The sequence below is a fragment of the Macrosteles quadrilineatus genome, unplaced genomic scaffold (assembly GCF_028750875.1).
Source record: "Macrosteles quadrilineatus isolate MER2022 unplaced genomic scaffold, UCM_ALF_1.0 Scaffold_1__1_contigs__length_201487025, whole genome shotgun sequence".
NCBI classification, from domain to species: domain Eukaryota; kingdom Metazoa; phylum Arthropoda; class Insecta; order Hemiptera; family Cicadellidae; genus Macrosteles; species Macrosteles quadrilineatus.
Window position 1 is genome coordinate 102,301,780 of NW_026542594.1, and position 19,564 is coordinate 102,321,343.

Consider the following 19,564-nt stretch of genomic DNA (forward strand, 5'->3'; position numbering starts at 1 on the left):
AATTTTAATTTTTCCTAAAACAAAAATTAGTTACTCAAAGTTAAATATAATTTTTGTACTTTATATAATATGATAAATATTACATGTATTTGTAGGAAATATATTTCTGAACAAGAAAATATACATATATATATATATATATATAATACAGAAATATAAATAAATAAAGGTTCCAGAAGCATTATTCTGGCGTGAGACACACATACGATTGTAGGCTTGACTAGGATTTAGGCCTAGCCTAATAGCACAGAAAACATACTACTATAACCCAGAATGCCAACCGCGTGGTAAAAAGCATTAAGTGTTTTGAGAGAGCTTTGCCTGTCAATCGTAGTCAGCGCCACCAGCGTTGCCATGCACTCAGCATAGCAACGCTGGTGGCGCTGCCTACGATTGACAGGCAAAGCTCTCTCAAAACACTTAATGCTTTTTACCACGCGGTTGGCATTCTGGGTTATAGTAATATGTTTTCTGTGCTAATAGGCATAACCTCTAAACAATCACCATTTCAATAACACAAATTTTGACATAAATAATAATACTTACCAAGCTTTTACACTAAAACACTAACCTCTGATGAAAATTTGCATTTGCACAGATAATAATGTAGCCGCAGTGAAAACCTAATTTAGATTCCGGCGAGCAGAACGCAAACAACTCGTTTTTCTAGTTACAACTAATGGGTCAATCCATATCAAGTGATCAAAAAAAAAAAAAAATAAATAATTTGGTTGCTTGACCATTTTCAATATGTTTTATTTTTTATAAAAAATAATAAAAATGGTCACGCAACTCACATTGGATCACTTGACCCTAATGTGTCACCTGAATCTCAATACTGAAAGGCCCCAAAACATAGAGATAGAACGTTTTCTTAGCTTCAAATAGGTATGACTCTCATCACTCCATGTCAATTATCAACATATTTATTCGTGATTAAGAAACCGCTGTTTGGACAGCGGTTTGGGCAAAATGGCCAACTGTCAAAACAGCTGATTTCAAATAAATATTTTTCAGACTTCCTAACATCGTATGACAAAGTTCTCTATTCAAAAATAAAGAACATCTTAAGTTCTTTCCAATGGTACAAACCACATCCTATTATGGCCAAAATCACGACTTGTCGATTTTTGTCAAGATAACGTGTTTTATGAGATTTTGTTGACTTGCGGCTCAAAAATTTTATGCGCGCAAAATATTTTTCAAATTATAATAGCATTTATATTGATCTGTTAGTGATACGAGGTTTGTTTATATATGAAAATAAAAGTTCAGAATCACTTCTTTCCAACGGTATCAAAATTATTACGCTTCTGGATCATTTTCATTGCGTACTAAGCGTTTGAAAAAAGAATTTCTGAAACTTGGGCACCGAGCGCACACATCAAACCGCCTACTAAAGACTCATTAAAGATCCTTACTTTCCAGAACTGTCAAGGTGTGTTGCCTCCTTGTCATAAAGCTGTTTCTTCTTGCGAGGTTCAGAATCAGATTCAGGCTCAGATTCAGCAAGAAGTTCAGGCTCTTGATCAGTCACTCTTTGTAAATCCTGAAAATTGATTTTAGTTCAGTGATCATAAATTCCAATACAAACTTGGTTTTTACACTCAATTTTCATTATTATGAATTAATAAAGATCTAATTAATTAATCTAATTAATAAAGACTACAAGATTGGGCCACTCATCCTACACTCATCTCCATTCATACTTGGCTTAAAATACCTACTTTGTATGGTCGCCATTTCATAAAAAAGTATAATTAGATTTTATTATTTATGTGTCATTGAATATCAGTATTATGTGAAGTTGTTTCTCGATAATCAAAAACTTACTACGAATACCTGATTTTCAGCATAAGGCAAACTAGATTGAAATAAAAAACATTATTTATGATTTTTTAAATTTTAGTTTCTACCAACACTTTCCTTGGCCAGATAAATGGAATTTAAATTCGTGTTTACAAGAGGTCAATAGGCAAGCACGATACCCACCTCAGTTGGTGTTTTAGCGAATTTCCCCTATAGGGAATATTTATTATTTGTATTATAATTATTATTATAATTGTATATAATTATAAATAATTGTATTGGAATAAGCTATTACCATAGTACTCATGGTAAGACCTGGACCTGGGACCAATTTACTTTTTCATTTTGAGGTCCCTAGAGACCAAAAACACCATCCGTTCAAATTCATATATTTATATATATTTATTAATATATGTGTCCGTTAGCGCGATAACTCGAGCAAAAATCATCTGATTTTGATGAAATTTGGTACAAACGTGTAAACCTACGTTTATACGAACGAATTCGCGAACCAGCATGATCGGACTATGGGAACAGGGGTTTATGGGGGGTTTTAAGGGGTAAAAATTGGTTTTTCCCATTTTTGACCCTAAAAACTTAAAATGTAGCAATTTCTTTCCAAACTATTTTGTAGAGCTTAAAAAAACAAATAATTTAGTATGAAGAGTTGTTATGCGCCTAATGGTTACGGAGAAAATTTCAAAAATCTGTAAATTTAAAATTCCCATGTTATTCTTACGGAGAATATTGTAAAATGTTGAAGTTTGCTTGTTTATGAACATATTTTGATCAAATTTGGAAAATGTATTCATTTCATACAAAACTATTACATTTTACAAAAAAAATACCTTTTTACCCTCCCTGTTGTAGCAAACCTAACTCGTTAAAATAATGTTATTTAAATAGGGAATAAATGTGATATTTTTAAGGAGACACTTTAGTGGAAATCCAGTCAGGCAAATGGAAATTCGATTAGTCTGCAGGTTTGCTGCGGCGGGGGTATTTTAAGTAACCTAAGGATACCCTGCTTACTGGCCTCATGTAAACACAGCTTTACTTTTACTGTTATCTCTAATAACCAAAACATTATTCTATAAAATGTCAATCAACTTAAAAACACCAAGTTTATAAATAAATGAGTCTGTTGCAATCATTAAGTAGCTAATTACCATAATATTTTTTTTTGTTAAGAGGTTTGCGGCCTCTTTTAACCTTGCATTTGCCTGTCCACATAGACTAACTGCGCGAGCGTGGATAGTATACAGCGAAGCAAGGGGTGAGTGAGTTGATACAGTAGAAGGTGAACTGTACTAATGATAAAATGTTTACTGCAGTGACCAGGATCCGAACCCACGACATCGCTGCATTGGGCCCGTAGTCCGTGACGCTACCAACTGAGCCACCGACTCACCTAAATCTTTAATACACGTATCTTTAATACAAATTGCAATTAGTAATATAATTAGATAGATCAATGTTGCATGAGAGTTTTAAACAATAATGCATAAAAAACTCACATTAATTATTGGACTTGTCAAATCAAAACACATAAGTAGAGTTTAGATGTAAGACCTTTTAGTATTTCCACTAAACGAGCTATATTATCTCGTCACCAGAACACGACAAATTGAACACGTGGAAAAGATCCGCTGTGTTTCAATTTGTTTTTGCTGGACTGTTATACATATTTAATATCTACAAGGCTGCAAGAATTCTACTAAATAGCTTGGCTACATAAAAGTATTACTCCATACACATGGATATCCAAACACACAATTGTTTACCTTAAAAAGCTAGTCTTATCCAAAAATACCCCTATTGCAGCAAACCTGCATACTAGGGGAATTTCAGTTGCCTAACTGGATTTTCACTAACATATTTACTACTAGCAGAGTACCCGTACTTCGTACGGGGTTGGCATATAAGTATAAAATGCTTATTGCAGTTATACTCGAGCTTTACGTTTGCAATGGGGGAGGCCACAGTTTAGCCATAATGTTCTACCCACTTCACCTAAACAATAGAGAAAAATAAATTAATTCGAAAAATATTACAAATTATTTATGAAATTAAAAACATATAATTGTAAACAATCCTACTTTGACAGTTCTCATTGTGTATCACAGTTTTTTTTTTTTGTTGCCGCTTAGTTCAAAGTAGCTGTTTTCATAAATGCAATAAAAATAATAGTGCTTCACCCTGTTGGTAAATCTTATAACTTTTTAATGCTTTTTCATATCATAGAACCAACCTTTTAAGTTGAAACAGCTGACTAAATTCTTTAATTCCCTTTAAATGTGATTACTCATAACATGGGGAACTACAGAGCCACTGGGGCGGAGCCCGAAAGGATTTTTGAGATAAGAATATGCCTATATGATAATCGGGAATGTGAGCTATCATCATGCCAAATTTCAGCTCAACCCGTTCAGTAGTTAATGCGTGATTGAACTTCAAACAAACAAACAAACACACAAACTTTCACATTTATAATATTAGTAAGATAGCATGGCCAATTTATTACCTTTTTAAATAGCTCGGTTAAATGAGTAGACATGGAAGGTTATAAAATTGTTTTTTTAGTGAAATGTTAATTGTTAATTTGTTAATGTTGAGAATACCGTGTAAAATAAATAAATTTACTAAATTTGAACAAAATCTATCCATAGGCGAGCAAACTACAACAGTTTATTTACTATCTATTAAAATCTTACTAATATTATAAATGTGAAAGTTTGTGTGTTTGTTTGAAGTTCAATCACGCATAAACCACTGGACAGATTGGGCTGAAATTTGGCATGATGATAGCTCACATTCCCGATTAACATATAGGCACATTCTTATCTCAAAAATCCTTTCGGGCTCCGCCCCAGTGGCTCTGTAGTTCGCCATGTTAACCTTATGAGTATTCTTATTAAAAGGGAATTAAATAATTTAGTCAGCTGTTTCAACTAAAAAGGTGGTTCTATGATTGGCAAAGGCATTAAAAAGTTATAAGATTTACCAACAGGGTGCAGCACTTTAATGTTTTTTGCATTTATGTAAACAGGTAATTTAAACTAATAAAACTGTGATACGCAATGAGAACTGTCAAAGTAGGATTGTTTACAGTTATGTTTATGTTTTTAATGTCATGAATAATTTGTAATTTTTTTGCGAATATTTAAATAATTTTTTTTTCTTTATTGTTAAGGTGAAGTGGTAGAACATTATGGCTATGGTAGATGTGTAATACCATGGTATACCGTCAATTTAAAGAAGCAAATTTTATCATACTATGTCTTCCCCCATTGCAAACGCAAAGCTTGAGTACAACTGCGATAACCATTTTAAACTTATATGCCAACCCCGTACGAAGGACGGGTCCTCTGCTAGTTACAAATAAATAAATAGTTTCTTCAAACATCTACTGCTTTTTCAGTATAAAAAATAAATAAATGGGAATTTTAAATTTACAGTTTATTTTAAATTTTCTGCTTGACTAGCTAACTAAGGACCAGATAACCAGGAAAGTTCAACAATGCACTACTATTTGAATGATATACTATTTGATTGTAAATTTTTTATTCTATCACAATATGGCCCAGAAAGAAATCACAAAATTTTTGTTTGGAGGGTCAAAATGGGAAACCCCACTTTTTACCTTATAAAACCGGTCTTACTGCTTTTGCACACTAGGGATTCCAGACCTTCCAAAAGGATTAGCAAGGGTTACTACACACAGTAAAGCTCTCTATATGCCTATTTATTATTTTTTGCCCATACCCATATTACTTAGCCCATATTGAACTTTTTAATTATTTCTTAATAAAGATCATTCCTAACTTGTGTTTTATTTATTTGTATAATTTTGAGGTTAATTTTAATTTTATAATAGATGAATTACCGAATAAATAAATAGGTTTAGTAAGTTACAATATAAGATTTAAAAGAATTACAAATATACTGGTTGAATTCTATGGGGACTAACAATGGTAACTTACAAAATGGCGGGGCTTCCAAAGTGGATGAAAAGATTCTAGGCTATAATAGTTTCACGTGTTTGTTTCTTCAATTATAAGTGATTAACATATAAATAAAAAATATAATATTTAAGCTCTTAAATCCCAGGGAGGGGTGGTTGTGCCGGTTTGAATGGTATATTAGGCTTTAACTTAAAATACACATAATTTAATTGTTGCTCTGAAATATGCTAAGTTTTTTTAGGATATTGCAATAGGTATGTCAATATCCAAAGAAAGGGGCCAAATGATTTCACTGAATTTAATATAATAAAATAAGATTTGAGGATTAAATTTAGAATAAAAGTTCAATTTGAAGTATGTAGATCTTGATGGACTTAAGTTATAATTGGGCCTATTAGGCTATGCTGATTTAAAAGTCCAATAAATAAATAAATAAATAATAAAATAGTATAGTAAAAAAATAGTAAAAATAGCTAAATAAGTAATAATAGTAAATAGTTAACATAGTAATAGTAAAAAAAAACAAAAAAAAAATGTAAAAATGTACGTAGTAGTAAAAACTAGTAGTAATAGTTAAAATAGTAAATAATAATAATAGTCCAATAAATAATAGTAGTGATTTAATTTGTCCTTTACCAATTTGGAGTCTCTGTCTTCACCTTTGTACCACAAGCAATAAATAAAATAGGGTTTGGTTTAAATTTGGTACTTTTCTAGGCACTTTTCCCATATACTCTAGGTACTAAGCAATTTAAAACTTAGACATATTGCAGACCGTGGCCCACTTGCGCGCGAGACTTTTTAAATAACACTACAGACTGTAAAAAAATGGCACAAAGAGTAATTACTATTTAAGCAGCTACTGACATGACAGAAAGGCCATGTTACTTTTAAAATAGAACTCATCATCCTTTATAAGATACGTTGATTAACAACAATGCATGTAAACGTCACTAATTATGTAGGCTAACAACCAATTTACAGTATTTGCTTTTTTGGAATGCAGCATTGCTATGTCATTTGCATTATTTGTTGCCAATGAAGCCGCGAGACCATATGAACGAGGCCCCTAACAGTTAAAGAATGAAATCCAGCTTCACAACAATATTCCACTACACCTAACATTCCGAAGAGAGATTATATTGACAACTTTATGTTTCCAATTGATAAGGCTGACTAATTTCAGCTTTAACAGTAAACCCACGACTAATATCTCAAAACTAACCTAGAGGGTTATTAACTGGCACAAAAGTACGGTATGATGACTAACGTGAGAAAGAAAAATCAAACTTACACAGCTTAAGGGTGGACCTCCCTTAGAGGTAAGAACGTGCCTTCTCGACAAACATATTTTTTCTCAAATAAAAGCATGGATTTAATCTGCATTACGCTGACATAATCACGGAAGTGTTTACCACAAAAGATCGACCAATACGATTTTAATACTATTTAAAGGTTCTTCCAAAAGAAGAGAAACCAGTTAACATTGTAGTAATACCTCCGATGATGTACGGTATGCGAAATATTTTAATCATTGAATGATCACCAATATTTTGTAAGTAACGCAATAGACATTATTACTTATTACTCATTTAACAAAGCTAAAGAGCTAAATGCTCAATATTTGTATTATTTCACTCTATTCATCGCAGTTAGATGAATTGGCGTAAGCCTTGAAAGTAACCGTCGATGTTGATGGGTTTCACCAAGTAATACTATATTTATGAAAATATGCCACCACTTGCCTTTGCCTCCATTCTTTTCTACTCTTCCGCGCATACTCAAGATTGGCTGAGGCTAGATTAGATACCAATCAACTTTTACACTTCAAAAATTACACATTCTTTAAAACTATTTATACAGGCTGGAAAAAAGACCCAGGACAGTTAAATGTTTGATACGTCCATAATAGAATATTTACAATACAACCATAGGAAACAACATGTTTGTTTACAGTACTTAAGTGCCACGTCGTATAATGAGTGAGTACTAATATAACGTAGACATTTAGTTCACAATGGAGTGCAATAATATTCAATAATAAAGCATCAGGAAGTCATAACTCTGACCCATTCAACTTTGTGTGTTACAAGACTCAAACTTCTCAGACGGTAGAGATAGAATTACAATTTACAAGCCTCTTAGAGCAAAAGCATAATTTTCAAAAAATTTCACCAAAAAGCGCAAAGAGAATTGCCTAAGGAGATACCTGGAGTCTCCCTGGGCTCGATACGCAAAGAGAAAACTTGTATCTGACTTAGGCTCAGTGTACAAAAAAGATCCCCCTGTAAAACCTACCATTAAACCCCGTTCTCATGGTCCGATCAAGCTCTGGTTCGTGATGTTTTTCTAATAAATTTAAGTTTACACATACAAAATTTCACCATAATTTGTTGAATATTACTTGAGTTATCATGCTTACGGACACACACTCACACACATACATATATAATTTATGAATTTGAATGGATGGTGTTTTTGGCCTCTGATGACATCGAACAAAGAAATAATTAGGTCTCGGGTCTACTGCTTCCCATGAGACCTACGGTAATAGCTTATTCCTTTAAAGAGTCTTTATCACCCTCGTCTCTCTCCCCCCTATATATCATGTACGAGGGCCCAAGAACCAACATTAATCTGTAGGGGAAAAAATTTTTAACATTCCATCTTTACACATTCCATCCAGAGCGAGGGACGTCCGAGGCATGTTTTTAGTGTTTTTGCAGGGGTGAAGAAGACTCTTAGGGGAAATTTGCTGAAAGTAGTTTAACCACTATATTACTAGTCACTACACTACAGAAAATAACTTACTTTAGAGTCTTGAATCTGTTTTAAACTGAAAACTTCAATATCTTCATCTTTAGGACCAAGATCTCCTTTTACAACCATTTTTAAATTGAGTTTTTCATTCAATTTTGCTCGTTCTTTACTGGCTCTTTTCCTTTTTCTCTTCAACTCTCTGGCTTCTTCTTCCTAAGGAAACAAATACAAGTTTCATAGTTCGGTTGTATACCTTCTTTTAAGTGTTTGGGCAACATTTAGAATTAAAAAATCACAATAAAAAATTGTTTGGCCCTGGTCTTTAGTTGTGCTCTGTAACAAGTCGGGATGTGTCGATTATCGATACCACTGATACTTGGCTGTTGGTATCGGTATTGAGAATCGATCGTCAAAAGTCGATTCCGTTACTGATATCCGCCCGCACAAGACAAAAATGACGTTTTCATGACCGCAGGAGACGATGATGACGTCTACACGGCCGTAGGAGATGTTCATGATTCTACTGCAATAGCGGAAGACAACGATGATGTCTACACAGCCGCGGAAGATGTTCATGATTTGCAACAATCATGGACGACAACAATGAAGTTTACGTGACCGCGGGAGACGACCATGACGTCTATACGGCCGCAGGAAATGTTCATGATTTTGCCGCTATTGCAGATGACGACGATGACATTTCCGTGACCGCAGGAGTAAATGATGTTGTCTTCATGGCCGTGGAAGATGTTAATGATTTTCCCGCGATCCCGGAAGACGACGATCACGTTTCCGTCACTGCGATAGACGATGATAATGATGTCTACTCGGCCGCAGAAGATGTTCATGGTTTTACAGCGATCGCGAACGAGGAAGATGACATTTCACGATTTCAGTAACCGCGGGAGTCAATGATGTCTATACAGCCGCCTATGTTCATGACTTTGCCTCGATCAGAGAAGCCAATGAGGATGTCTACACGGCTGCGGAAGATGTTCATAATTTTGCCGTAATGCAGACAACAACGATGACATTTCTGTGACTGCGGGAGTCAATGATAATGTCTACACGGCCACGGGTGATGTTAAATGATTTTGCTGCGACCACGCAAGACGACTATGACGTTTACGAGACCGTGGGAGTTGATGATTATTTCTACATGGCCGCTGGATATTTTTATGATTTTTTCTTGATTCCGTAATTGAAGAAGATATTTCGGATTTTGCAGTGTCCCAGAAGACAAAGATGATATTTCCACCACCGCTGGCGATCACAATATTACCTCCAGTTTGGCTTGACTGAAAATGTCAGGCCAGCACACCTTGAGAATCGATTTTTCAGGTATCGGTATCAAGAATCACAAAATTTTGGTATAGACACATCACTAGTAACAAGACATTAAAAACTCCAGCTCTTTTTTGGGAATAAGGCCACAACAGTTAATTTGAGTTTCAATAATATAGTAGGGGTCTGCGGGTCCCCGATGTTTTCGGGTCGGGTCGGGCCAGCGGAAGGCCCGAGAGACCGGGTCGGGTCAGAGATTTGTTCAGGCCAAGATCGGGTCGGGCCAAAAATAATAATAATTTATTTTCAAAGAAACACTCTTATAAAGGGTGTCCCAATAAGAATGCCGGATTTAAAATGTTAATAAACCATATATTTTCATGCTAAAATTACAATATGAAACAGGAATCTTAAAGCGTAGTATCTCCGATTAGTAATGTATTATCATGTCTTTTAAGTGCCCACCTGCTGCCTGCTAACAAGCCCGACATCTTTTGACAATGTTTTCCATAACTTTTTCACCTTCTTGCTGTTGAACTCTATTAATGGCACGAATAATTTCCTCCTTCATGTCTTGGATTGTTTGAGGATTATTGGCGCAAACAAGCGACTTTAAATATCCTCAAAGAAAGTAGTCACTCGGTGTTAAATCGCACGATGAATGTGTGCTTCATCGCTGAACAGCAAAGTTTTTGAAAACATGTCATTTTCAGCTTGATTTCCAACCACCTATCTTACAAATTCAAGCCGTTTTACGAGATCTCTTGGCTTGATCTCTTGTGTGAGTTGAATTTTGTAAGGGAACATGTATTATACAGAAATTCTTTGTACTGTGCTCCGAGCTAGGCCTAACTGCTGACTACGCCGACGAATCGATGTTCTTGCGTTGTCCTCTACACTATCAATATTTTCAAGGGAGCGACCTGCCCGACTGCGCACTGGCCTTTTAATTCCAAAACTGAGCCAAATTCTTCGAACTTAGAAATAAATCTTCGGACAGACGACTTTTGTGCATTGTCTCGGCCGAAAATTGCGTGCAACTTCCGCACCGTTTCAGCGAAACGTTCCCTGTACTTGTAGTGCACTTTAACTATGACCACGTGTTGATCCGTCGTGTAACGATTCATGACTACAAATGGGACCTAATACTAATTAAATCACTAATAATTTGGAAATTCCTATCGAAATACAGATAAGAATAAGACGCTCCTAAAATCCGGCGTTCTTACTGGGACACCCTTTATATATTATTACAGAGGAATTAAAACGTTAAAATTAGAATTAAATATTAAGTTTGCTCACTTAAGAACAAAGACACAACAGAGCAATTGCCGTACTGCCACTAGCCAGAACCAGAGCCAGTCGTCTACTGACAAAAGCCGCAACAGTGCAAAGAAAACAAAGTCAAAAGAAAGACTATTTATCCAGAGGTACCAGTTTAATTATTTATTGTTTATTTCATACCTAGTTTAAAATATATTTTAGTATTTTACATAATAAATTATAAACAAAAGAAATAGTATCTGATAGTGTACAGATCTGTATCTTGTTCTTTTATTTTCCTATTGTCCTTTTTGTCATTCAGTAACAAAACAAAACAACACTTCTGATCGTCTGGTTCCGTATTGTATGGTCACCATTTCATTTTTTTTTAAAGTATCAAGTATTAGCAAGTCTACAAAAGAGGTTACGCCTAAATATTTTATAATTTTATGAAAGTATTCATCAGTAAAATTATTTTTTTCATAAGTTAGATTGAGTTTCAAAAAAGATATTTCTAGAAGATCCAATACAATATTTACAAGACACAAACTACCATGAATTAATTTCTTTGGAAATTGTCTGTAACAGTTTTATATTTTTGAATAAAGAAATATATCTTTTTGTCTCTACTTCCTTGTTTTGTTACTTGCATTTTGTCAGCAATTGGAATAACTGGGTGGTGTAAGAGGGGTGGGGGAGGGGGAGGGTCTATGACCTTGAGTGTCCCGGGCCTGGCGGTTGTGTAAGAGGGGAGGGGAGGGGGCGCGTCTGTAACCTTGAGTGTTCCCGGGGCCGGACCTGGCTGTGAGAGTGATCCATGGTTTTTGTTTACATTCTACTACCCTTCCTTCCGAGAAAAAGACCCTACAGTTTCAAAAACATTGACTTGCAGTATAAAAACATTGAGTACATTTGAGTCTAGCTAAAGTCTGCTTATGTTGCCAAATTAGCATTTAACTTTCTTTTCTCTTGATTTAATATAATTTTCTATAGGCTATATTAAGAGTTCCTTTTCGGGTACCTAATTAATTGTGATATTGCTTGACTTGAGTTTATGGATTTTTAATTCTTTTCATTTATTAGCTATAAAAATCGGTTGTTTTAGGATTTTAATCTCTTGCAATACTGTAGGTCTATAACCATAGACTAACACACCACAAGGGGGTATGTTTTATCTATGTTAATACTGTGTATGACATGATATGCAATTTTTAGTCTTTACTATAACTATACCATAAAAAATGTATGTGTGTTATTTACTGTTTTAGAGTTTTATAGTAAATTAGTTTACACATCATTTATTTATTATTATTACTTTCTTTTAATTTTTTTTTATAGATTTTTCTCTATCTTTGCACTTTTTAGATATTTCCATAATACTTTCGTTATCTGCTGTGGCTTCCTGGTATAATTGTTTTTTCCCTTTTTTGTAATGTGTAATTAGTATGTAGAGTAATAATTATTATTAAAACGATGTTTAGATTGTATAATATGGATGGTCTGATAATAACTCGTTCCCCACGCACAGGCTTCGCCTATGTGGGGAAGTTCCATTATTATTAAGAATACTGTTTTGTTATTTTTGTTTTTCTTGGAATAAATGATGTTTGATTTGGTTTGATTTGACACAAATCTTTTCTTCAATGAGTTCTCCACTTGTCATGTTGCTTAGCCTATTACTATTTTAGGCCCTATAAAAAATAATTCCTATGTAAAGCTGAAGGCCTACTAATGCCAATAATAGATAATTATTTAGTTATGATGATGTAACTAATAATGCTATTGTAAGTGTGAGGGTTTTATACTTAGGAGGTTAGGAGGCAGGGAATGAACGATTCATATTGCATGGTGGAAACATAGAATTTTTATTTTCTTCTTGCTTGCAGTCTTGAAGCCAGGAACTAAACGTGTGATAAGGTTAATTGATTTGTTTATGATCCTTTTATATTAAGTTCCATTAAAAACATGTTGTAATATTAAACACAGATAGGAGTTAAAAGAAAAAAAATCCGGAAATTAATAATTTTTGGCCCGACCCGATTTTGGCCCGAAACCCGAGGACCAAAATTATCGGCCCGACCCGACCCGACCCGAACCAAAAAAGTCTGACCCGCAAACCCCTATAATATAGTAATAAAATTTAAACCGAAAATAATACCCATGAAAATGTAGAATAATGGAAAAAATCTTGAGTTTTTTAGAGTCGGCTGAGAAGCTTTAAGAGACGGTGGTACACGATCTATAGCAGGCATTTCCCTCCAGTCCCAAAATACACATTCCTGTCTTGTAAACCTCAATAAAAACATACATTAAAAAATAACAAATTATAAACAGTTATCACTTATCTATCAATTTATTTATTCAAAATGTTAAAAAAAAACATTAAAATTTTCTTTTTTTAATTTTTAAAATAAAAAATACAGCTAGTAGTATTTTAAAATGAACTTTTTAAAGTGAATACAAACCTGCAAAGATGCAATTTGTTGTTCTACATCTACCAGTTCCTTTTCATCTTCTGATAATTCTTCCCCTTCTTCTTCTTTCTCAGTATTCATCTTCTCCTTATTTCCCCCCTCCTTCTTTTCATCTTCACCTCCTCTCATTGCTTTCCACCATGCCATTAGCATCCTGAGATCTTTTCTTCCGAGGACTTTGATATCCTTGCAGCATTCTTTGATTTCAGGAGTTGTGCGAGGGTCATTGGCAACATCCTCATCATCAAACTCAATCTAAAAAATACAGATTAACACAATAAACTATAATGATTATTTTATAAAAGTTCTTTTAATTTCATATAGTGTTAACATTTGAACAAATTGTTTAAGATTGATCCATGGGTTTATGGATGTGTTATTCATTGTTTACTAACACACAACATTTACATTTATAATTATCGATTTGGATTTTAATTGAAGAAGATGCTATAAATTCAAAATTAGTTAAACAATTTGATTGATTTCTTTGAAGAGTGTATTTAATCCAATATATACATACCATATATAGAAAATAGTAATGTTTATGTTTGCATAAAATAGCAGTCTGTGACAGTCAAAGTGAAAGAAAATTAAATTAATTTAATGCCCATCAAATTTGACAAGGTTATTATTCTAATATTGTTAAGAAAAAAAGGTTGTGCGCCCCTTATTTTAACTAACAGGCAAGAACTAGCATGAATAAATTAAAATACCCCCGCCGCAGCAAACCTGCCGACTAAGCGAATTTCCATTTGTCTGAATTGATTTTCAGTTAAATATATTTTAATAACATTAGGTTTAACGAGTACCTAGGTTTGCTGCTACAAGGAAACTAATAAAGTGTGTTTTTGAGTAAAATATTGATAGCTTAGTACAAAATAAATAAATTTGCCAAGTTTGATCAAAATATATCCACAAACAAGCAAACTACAACATTTGACAATATTTTCCATAAGAATAACATGGGAATTTTAAATTTACAATTTTTTTAATTTACTACGTTACTAATAATCGAACAAAAATACTTTTATATACTAAATTATTTGTTTTTTTAAGCTCTTTAATAAGGTCTAAAGAGAAATCGGGAAATTTTGTGTTTTGAGGGTCAAAAGTGAGAAAAACCAATTTTTACCCCATAAAACCCCCCGTAAAGCCCCGTTCCCATGGTCCGATCGTGCTGGTTCGCGAACTCATTCAAGTTTATCCCGCTTTACACCTTTAAACCAAATTTCATCAAAATCGGAAAAAAATCACTCAAGTTATTGCGTTCACGGACGTATCTATCTAATATATAAAATTCTCGTGTCACAGTGTTTGTCTGCAAACTCCTCCGGAACGACTTCACCGATCGTTATGAAATTTGGTGTGTAAATTCTGTAGGTATGCGAATCGGACGTAAACTATTTCCCGTTTCGAAATTCTTAAAAGGGCTCCACCCCAGTGGCTCTGGAGTTTCCCATGTTAACCTTATGAGAAATGGAATTAATGAATCTTAACAGCTGTTTCAATTAAACAAGTTGGTTCTGTTCTATGATGTTCAATAACATTAAAGTTACAAGGATTACCAACAGGGTGCAGCACTATTATTTCTTTTACATTTATGACAACAGCTAATTTGCAACCAAAAGGTGAGTGAGCGTAGCGAACGAACTTCAACCTGGAGGCGAGTTAGCGTAGCGAACGAACTTCAACCTGAAGGCAAGTGAGCGCAGCGAACGAGCTCCAACCCAATGGTGAGTGAGCGTAGCGAACGAGCTCCAACCCAAAGGTGAGTGAGCGTAGCGAACGAACTTCAACCAGGACGTGATTGAGCGATGCGAACGAGAGAGGCGAGTGAGCGTAGCGAACGAGCTCCAACCCAAAGGTGAGTGAGCGTAGCGAACGAACTTCAACCAGGACGTGATTGAGCGATGCGAACGAGATCATCTTGAAAATTAAACGGAACGGTACTTTCTTTCCATCGGTCTGTCTTAGGGGAAACCTATAACTTAGGCGATACGAAGTTCGCCGGGTCAGCTAGTATATATATAAAATTATATTAAAATTATGTCTATATATATATATATACATATATAAAAATTTTAACGAATGGTGTTTTTGGCCTCTGGGGACATCAAAATGAAAAAGTAAATCGGTCCCGGGTCTAGGTCTTACCGTGCCACCTACGGTAATAGCTACTTCCCTATAGGGAAATTCGCTAAAAGCAATTTGTATCAAAACACTCGGCTGGAAATAGTAACAGTCAATAAAAACATCCCTAATGTGGCATTAAATCAGGAACTTACGACAGCAGTAGTTTGAAGAGTATAGATGACATTACTACTCTCCAAGAACTGAGATACAGGCAAGATGGTATATCCTGCACGATCATCTTCATATCCCTCGGCCTTTGCTTTCTTTCCTTTTTCTGGGTGAAAAACTGATGCCTGCAAAAGTTGTATTTTTATTAAAATTCCTTTTACAATACGAAATCTATTGCAATTGTAAGAAATGTGAACAACATCAGGGCTGGAATTGGAAATTGTTGCATTTAGAATATGAGGGTTTTCGCTATAAAATGGAAAATGGATTTATGAGAAAATTCATAAATAAAAAATTATATGTACCATATGTGATCATTTATAGGAGAGATTGAATACAGCATACAAGATAAATATATCTTTTTATTTTATTATGCTGTGAAGTATCTGTCTAAGGTGTGATGGCAGCGTTGTGATCTCCCTTCAATAAATGGTTTCGGTATACCAAGGCCATCTCCTCTACTTGCTATAACTTGTGAAAATCTTCCATGATTGTGGTCCGAGAGTACTTTCGGCTGCACTTGCCATAACATAGTGATATTATCTCACAGTCAAGTCAATATCAGTGACAGAGGAGCAGTGGAGCAGTAGATATCGGAAGAAATTATATTGCATTTGTTTCAAGAATTGGACATATTTTAGAAATAAAACTAAGTTTGACTTAACTTAAATCCTGTTTCTATTTTACAAACTAAATGTTATTATTACCGTATTAAAATATTATATTAACCCTTTCAGTGCTATGCGACGATATATCGTTGTGCGTCTTTTCCTTAAAAAGTGCTATGGAACATTCTAAACTAACACTCTAAACTAGCTTTTGGTATATCGTTGTTCGTGTTTCATCCGAATAGCGCTAAGCGACGATATATCGCCCTGGCGCGACTTTTGACTGTGTGAGTTTAAATGGGCATATCAGTTGACTCGGTTTTTTTTAAACAGTGATGGTTTCTTAGGATTCCTCATACGATCAAGGCCCAATATATTGTTCCTTAGCATTTTTGAGATAAAAAATTATTTTTACAGATTTTTTTTCTTGCACACTAGACTTTGCCCCCAAGGCAATCCTAGCACTTTTCAGATAAAATAGGTCAATAACTCTAGCATTTTTCAGAAAGAAAAACAAATGCTAGCATCAAAAGGGTTAATTGAATCCCAATGTAAAAATTTAACGTACACTGAGATGCATCGCTGCGGCCCTCACTGCTGCCTGGCCTATGCAGGCCTACATTCTACACTTGATTTTAGTGATAGTAATATCAATAATAATTTATGAAAATGTAGTGTGAAATGCCCCTGATATTAATTCTTATAAAAAGAGTAAGCTATTTGAATCAATAATTAGCACTTCTATCATAATATCTTCACAAATACAGTACCCTCAATAACTTACCTTATTTCCTGTTTCAGTTTCCAATTCTTTGAAAACATATTTTGCATCAAGAAACCGTTGATCCAACTTGTCGGGGGCTAAATAATATTGGCAAACAACAAAGATCTCAGCTGACTCTAAACGAGAAGCTTGGGGTTTAGTGGCATGGACCTGAAAATAGTAGTGGTAATTTAGAAACTTAATAATATATCAATACAAGAAATCATATATGTTAAAACGTAAAAGGGTTTTTTTTATTTCACAATTCTGAATCAAGCACTTACGGATTGTCATGTTTTTTGTGTTGAAAGAAAGATAATTTTGAGAACTAGGGAATGTCGAAGCCATAATTTTAGTTTTGGGTTCAAGTTTTTTAGAGATTAAGTTTTAGTTTTTACATCTTCTAGCAGCCGATGATAACACTCTAAACTAGCTTTTGGTATAATATAATTTGCTTAACATAAAAGCTGTAAACATTCAGCGTTTGTGACATAAATTCAGCATTTGGGTAAAAATTAAAAGACATACATAGGCTTGACTTATTTATACTGTGTAATCATTGATTCATTCAATTCCTCGGTAAGAGGATGACAGATTAATTAAATGAACATAGTAAAATACTATGTTCAAATAATTTTTTTAAGCAATCTTTAAAATCTTCTGTTTGTTTTAGTGTAATATAATTTGTTTTAACTAACAGCTGGTTAAATATAAAAATATTCAATAGACCTATGAGGTTATTTTGTATATTCCATGATTTTGTCATTGATTACAGGAAATAAGTAAGATTAGAGGAGATAATCGAGGGGGAAGCATGCTTGTGTGCTAGACACATGCAGTGGCGGTTCCAGAGGGGGCCATGGGGGCCATAGCCCCCCCGAGATTTTTTTTTTTTAACATTTGTTTTATTTACATGAATACAGTAGACTCCCTCTTATCCGGACACCTTTTAACCGGACTACACTCGACAGAAATGACATCTCTTTAACCGTACAATTTTTATCAGCACATTGGTTTAACCGGACCAGATCGGCAGGAAGTGGGCGGTACTGTAACGACTGTTACATCTCGTGGAAAATATTTGAGACCAGTGATCACATGTCTAATATGTACAATGCTCTCCTAAATTTAAGTTGAATATCACCATAAACGGTCCATTTTAATGAGTTTTTGGGGATGTCGGCTTAACCGGAAAAACCATTATCCGGACTGGCCCCGGTCCCGAGGAGTACGGATAAGAGGGAGTCTACTGTAGACTGTTACACGCACATACGCATGTCGGACTATAAGTGTCACTGAAGAGTTGAAAGACTTGGACAAACTGTGTGTCTGGAAAATCGTTGGGAAAATCCGTTCTGCACTCTGTAGCGATGCAGTCTGGGCAGTGGGCGTGGAACCGCGTCCGCGCGCATTCGCGTTTCCTGCCATCCTATTCCCTCGGTACGTCACCGTGTCAATCATACCTCCTAAATTACACCTACACTAGTGGCTCAGCTCAGTATTCGTTTTGTTAATTTGTTACGTTTTTGTTTTTTGTTGTGTTTGTTATTAAAACACAGTTTTACAAGATATAACCAATGTGCATCTCCACTTAAGCGTCTTGAGCTCAAGCACCGGACAAGATTATAATGGTAAGTACTGATCATGAAAGCGTTGAAATCCTAGGCTTAGCTGTTTTCTAAGTTAGGTTAGCCTAGACTCGAAATTGATCAACCGCCATTAAAATTACTACGATGTTCGACGTCGCTTTGCTGATGTCTACCTGACTACCACCACACTGACATATCTACAGAGTATCCACTCATGTGTAGACATTAACAAAGTCGCAGTGGCACAAACAGTAAGCGATTGTACAAAGTCGATGTAATAATATTCATTGTGTTTTTTCATTGCGACAATGCCAAGGCAGCCGGCAGCGGACAGATCCGCAGAACAGAAAGCCGTTTTTGAAAAACTATAATAGTTTTCATGATGGTTGGCCACTGGATCGTTAAAATTAGCACTAATAAGGTTTATATTACCTGGCTACTGTCTCCGATCCTCGGTATAGTTTTTAGAAACTACAGCTGTTTCATGCCTTACATTGGCACATCATCAGGTTTGGTGATCCATCACCGGCGCTGCATCACGTTTCGCAGTAGTTTCTCAATTATTAGTGTTTAAATGTTTCGTGCGTGTTTTCGTGTGTGTAAATGTCTACATGTTTTTCGTAAAACCATAACGATCTCATCTCCGAGGGATATTTTATAGAAAAGCTGGCGTTCACTAAACCTGATGATGTGCCAATGTAAGGCATGAAACAGCTGTAGTTTCTTAAAACTATACCGAGGATCAGAG

At 34.8% G+C, this 19,564-nt stretch overlaps 1 protein-coding gene across 1 annotated transcript in view; it reads right to left on the minus strand.

The window, feature by feature from the left end:
• LOC129000478 (pre-rRNA 2'-O-ribose RNA methyltransferase FTSJ3) overlaps nt 1-19,564 on the minus strand; it is a 64,896-nt gene that overhangs the window by 14,393 nt on the left and 30,939 nt on the right. The window contains exons 5-9 of the mRNA XM_054427469.1: nt 17,249-17,398; nt 15,841-15,981; nt 13,547-13,810; nt 8,586-8,747; nt 1,422-1,549 (exon numbers count right to left, since the gene is read on the minus strand). Of these exons, the coding sequence (XP_054283444.1) occupies nt 1,422-1,549; nt 8,586-8,747; nt 13,547-13,810; nt 15,841-15,981; nt 17,249-17,398 (845 nt within the window). The remainder of the gene's footprint in view (nt 1-1,421; nt 1,550-8,585; nt 8,748-13,546; nt 13,811-15,840; nt 15,982-17,248; nt 17,399-19,564) is intronic.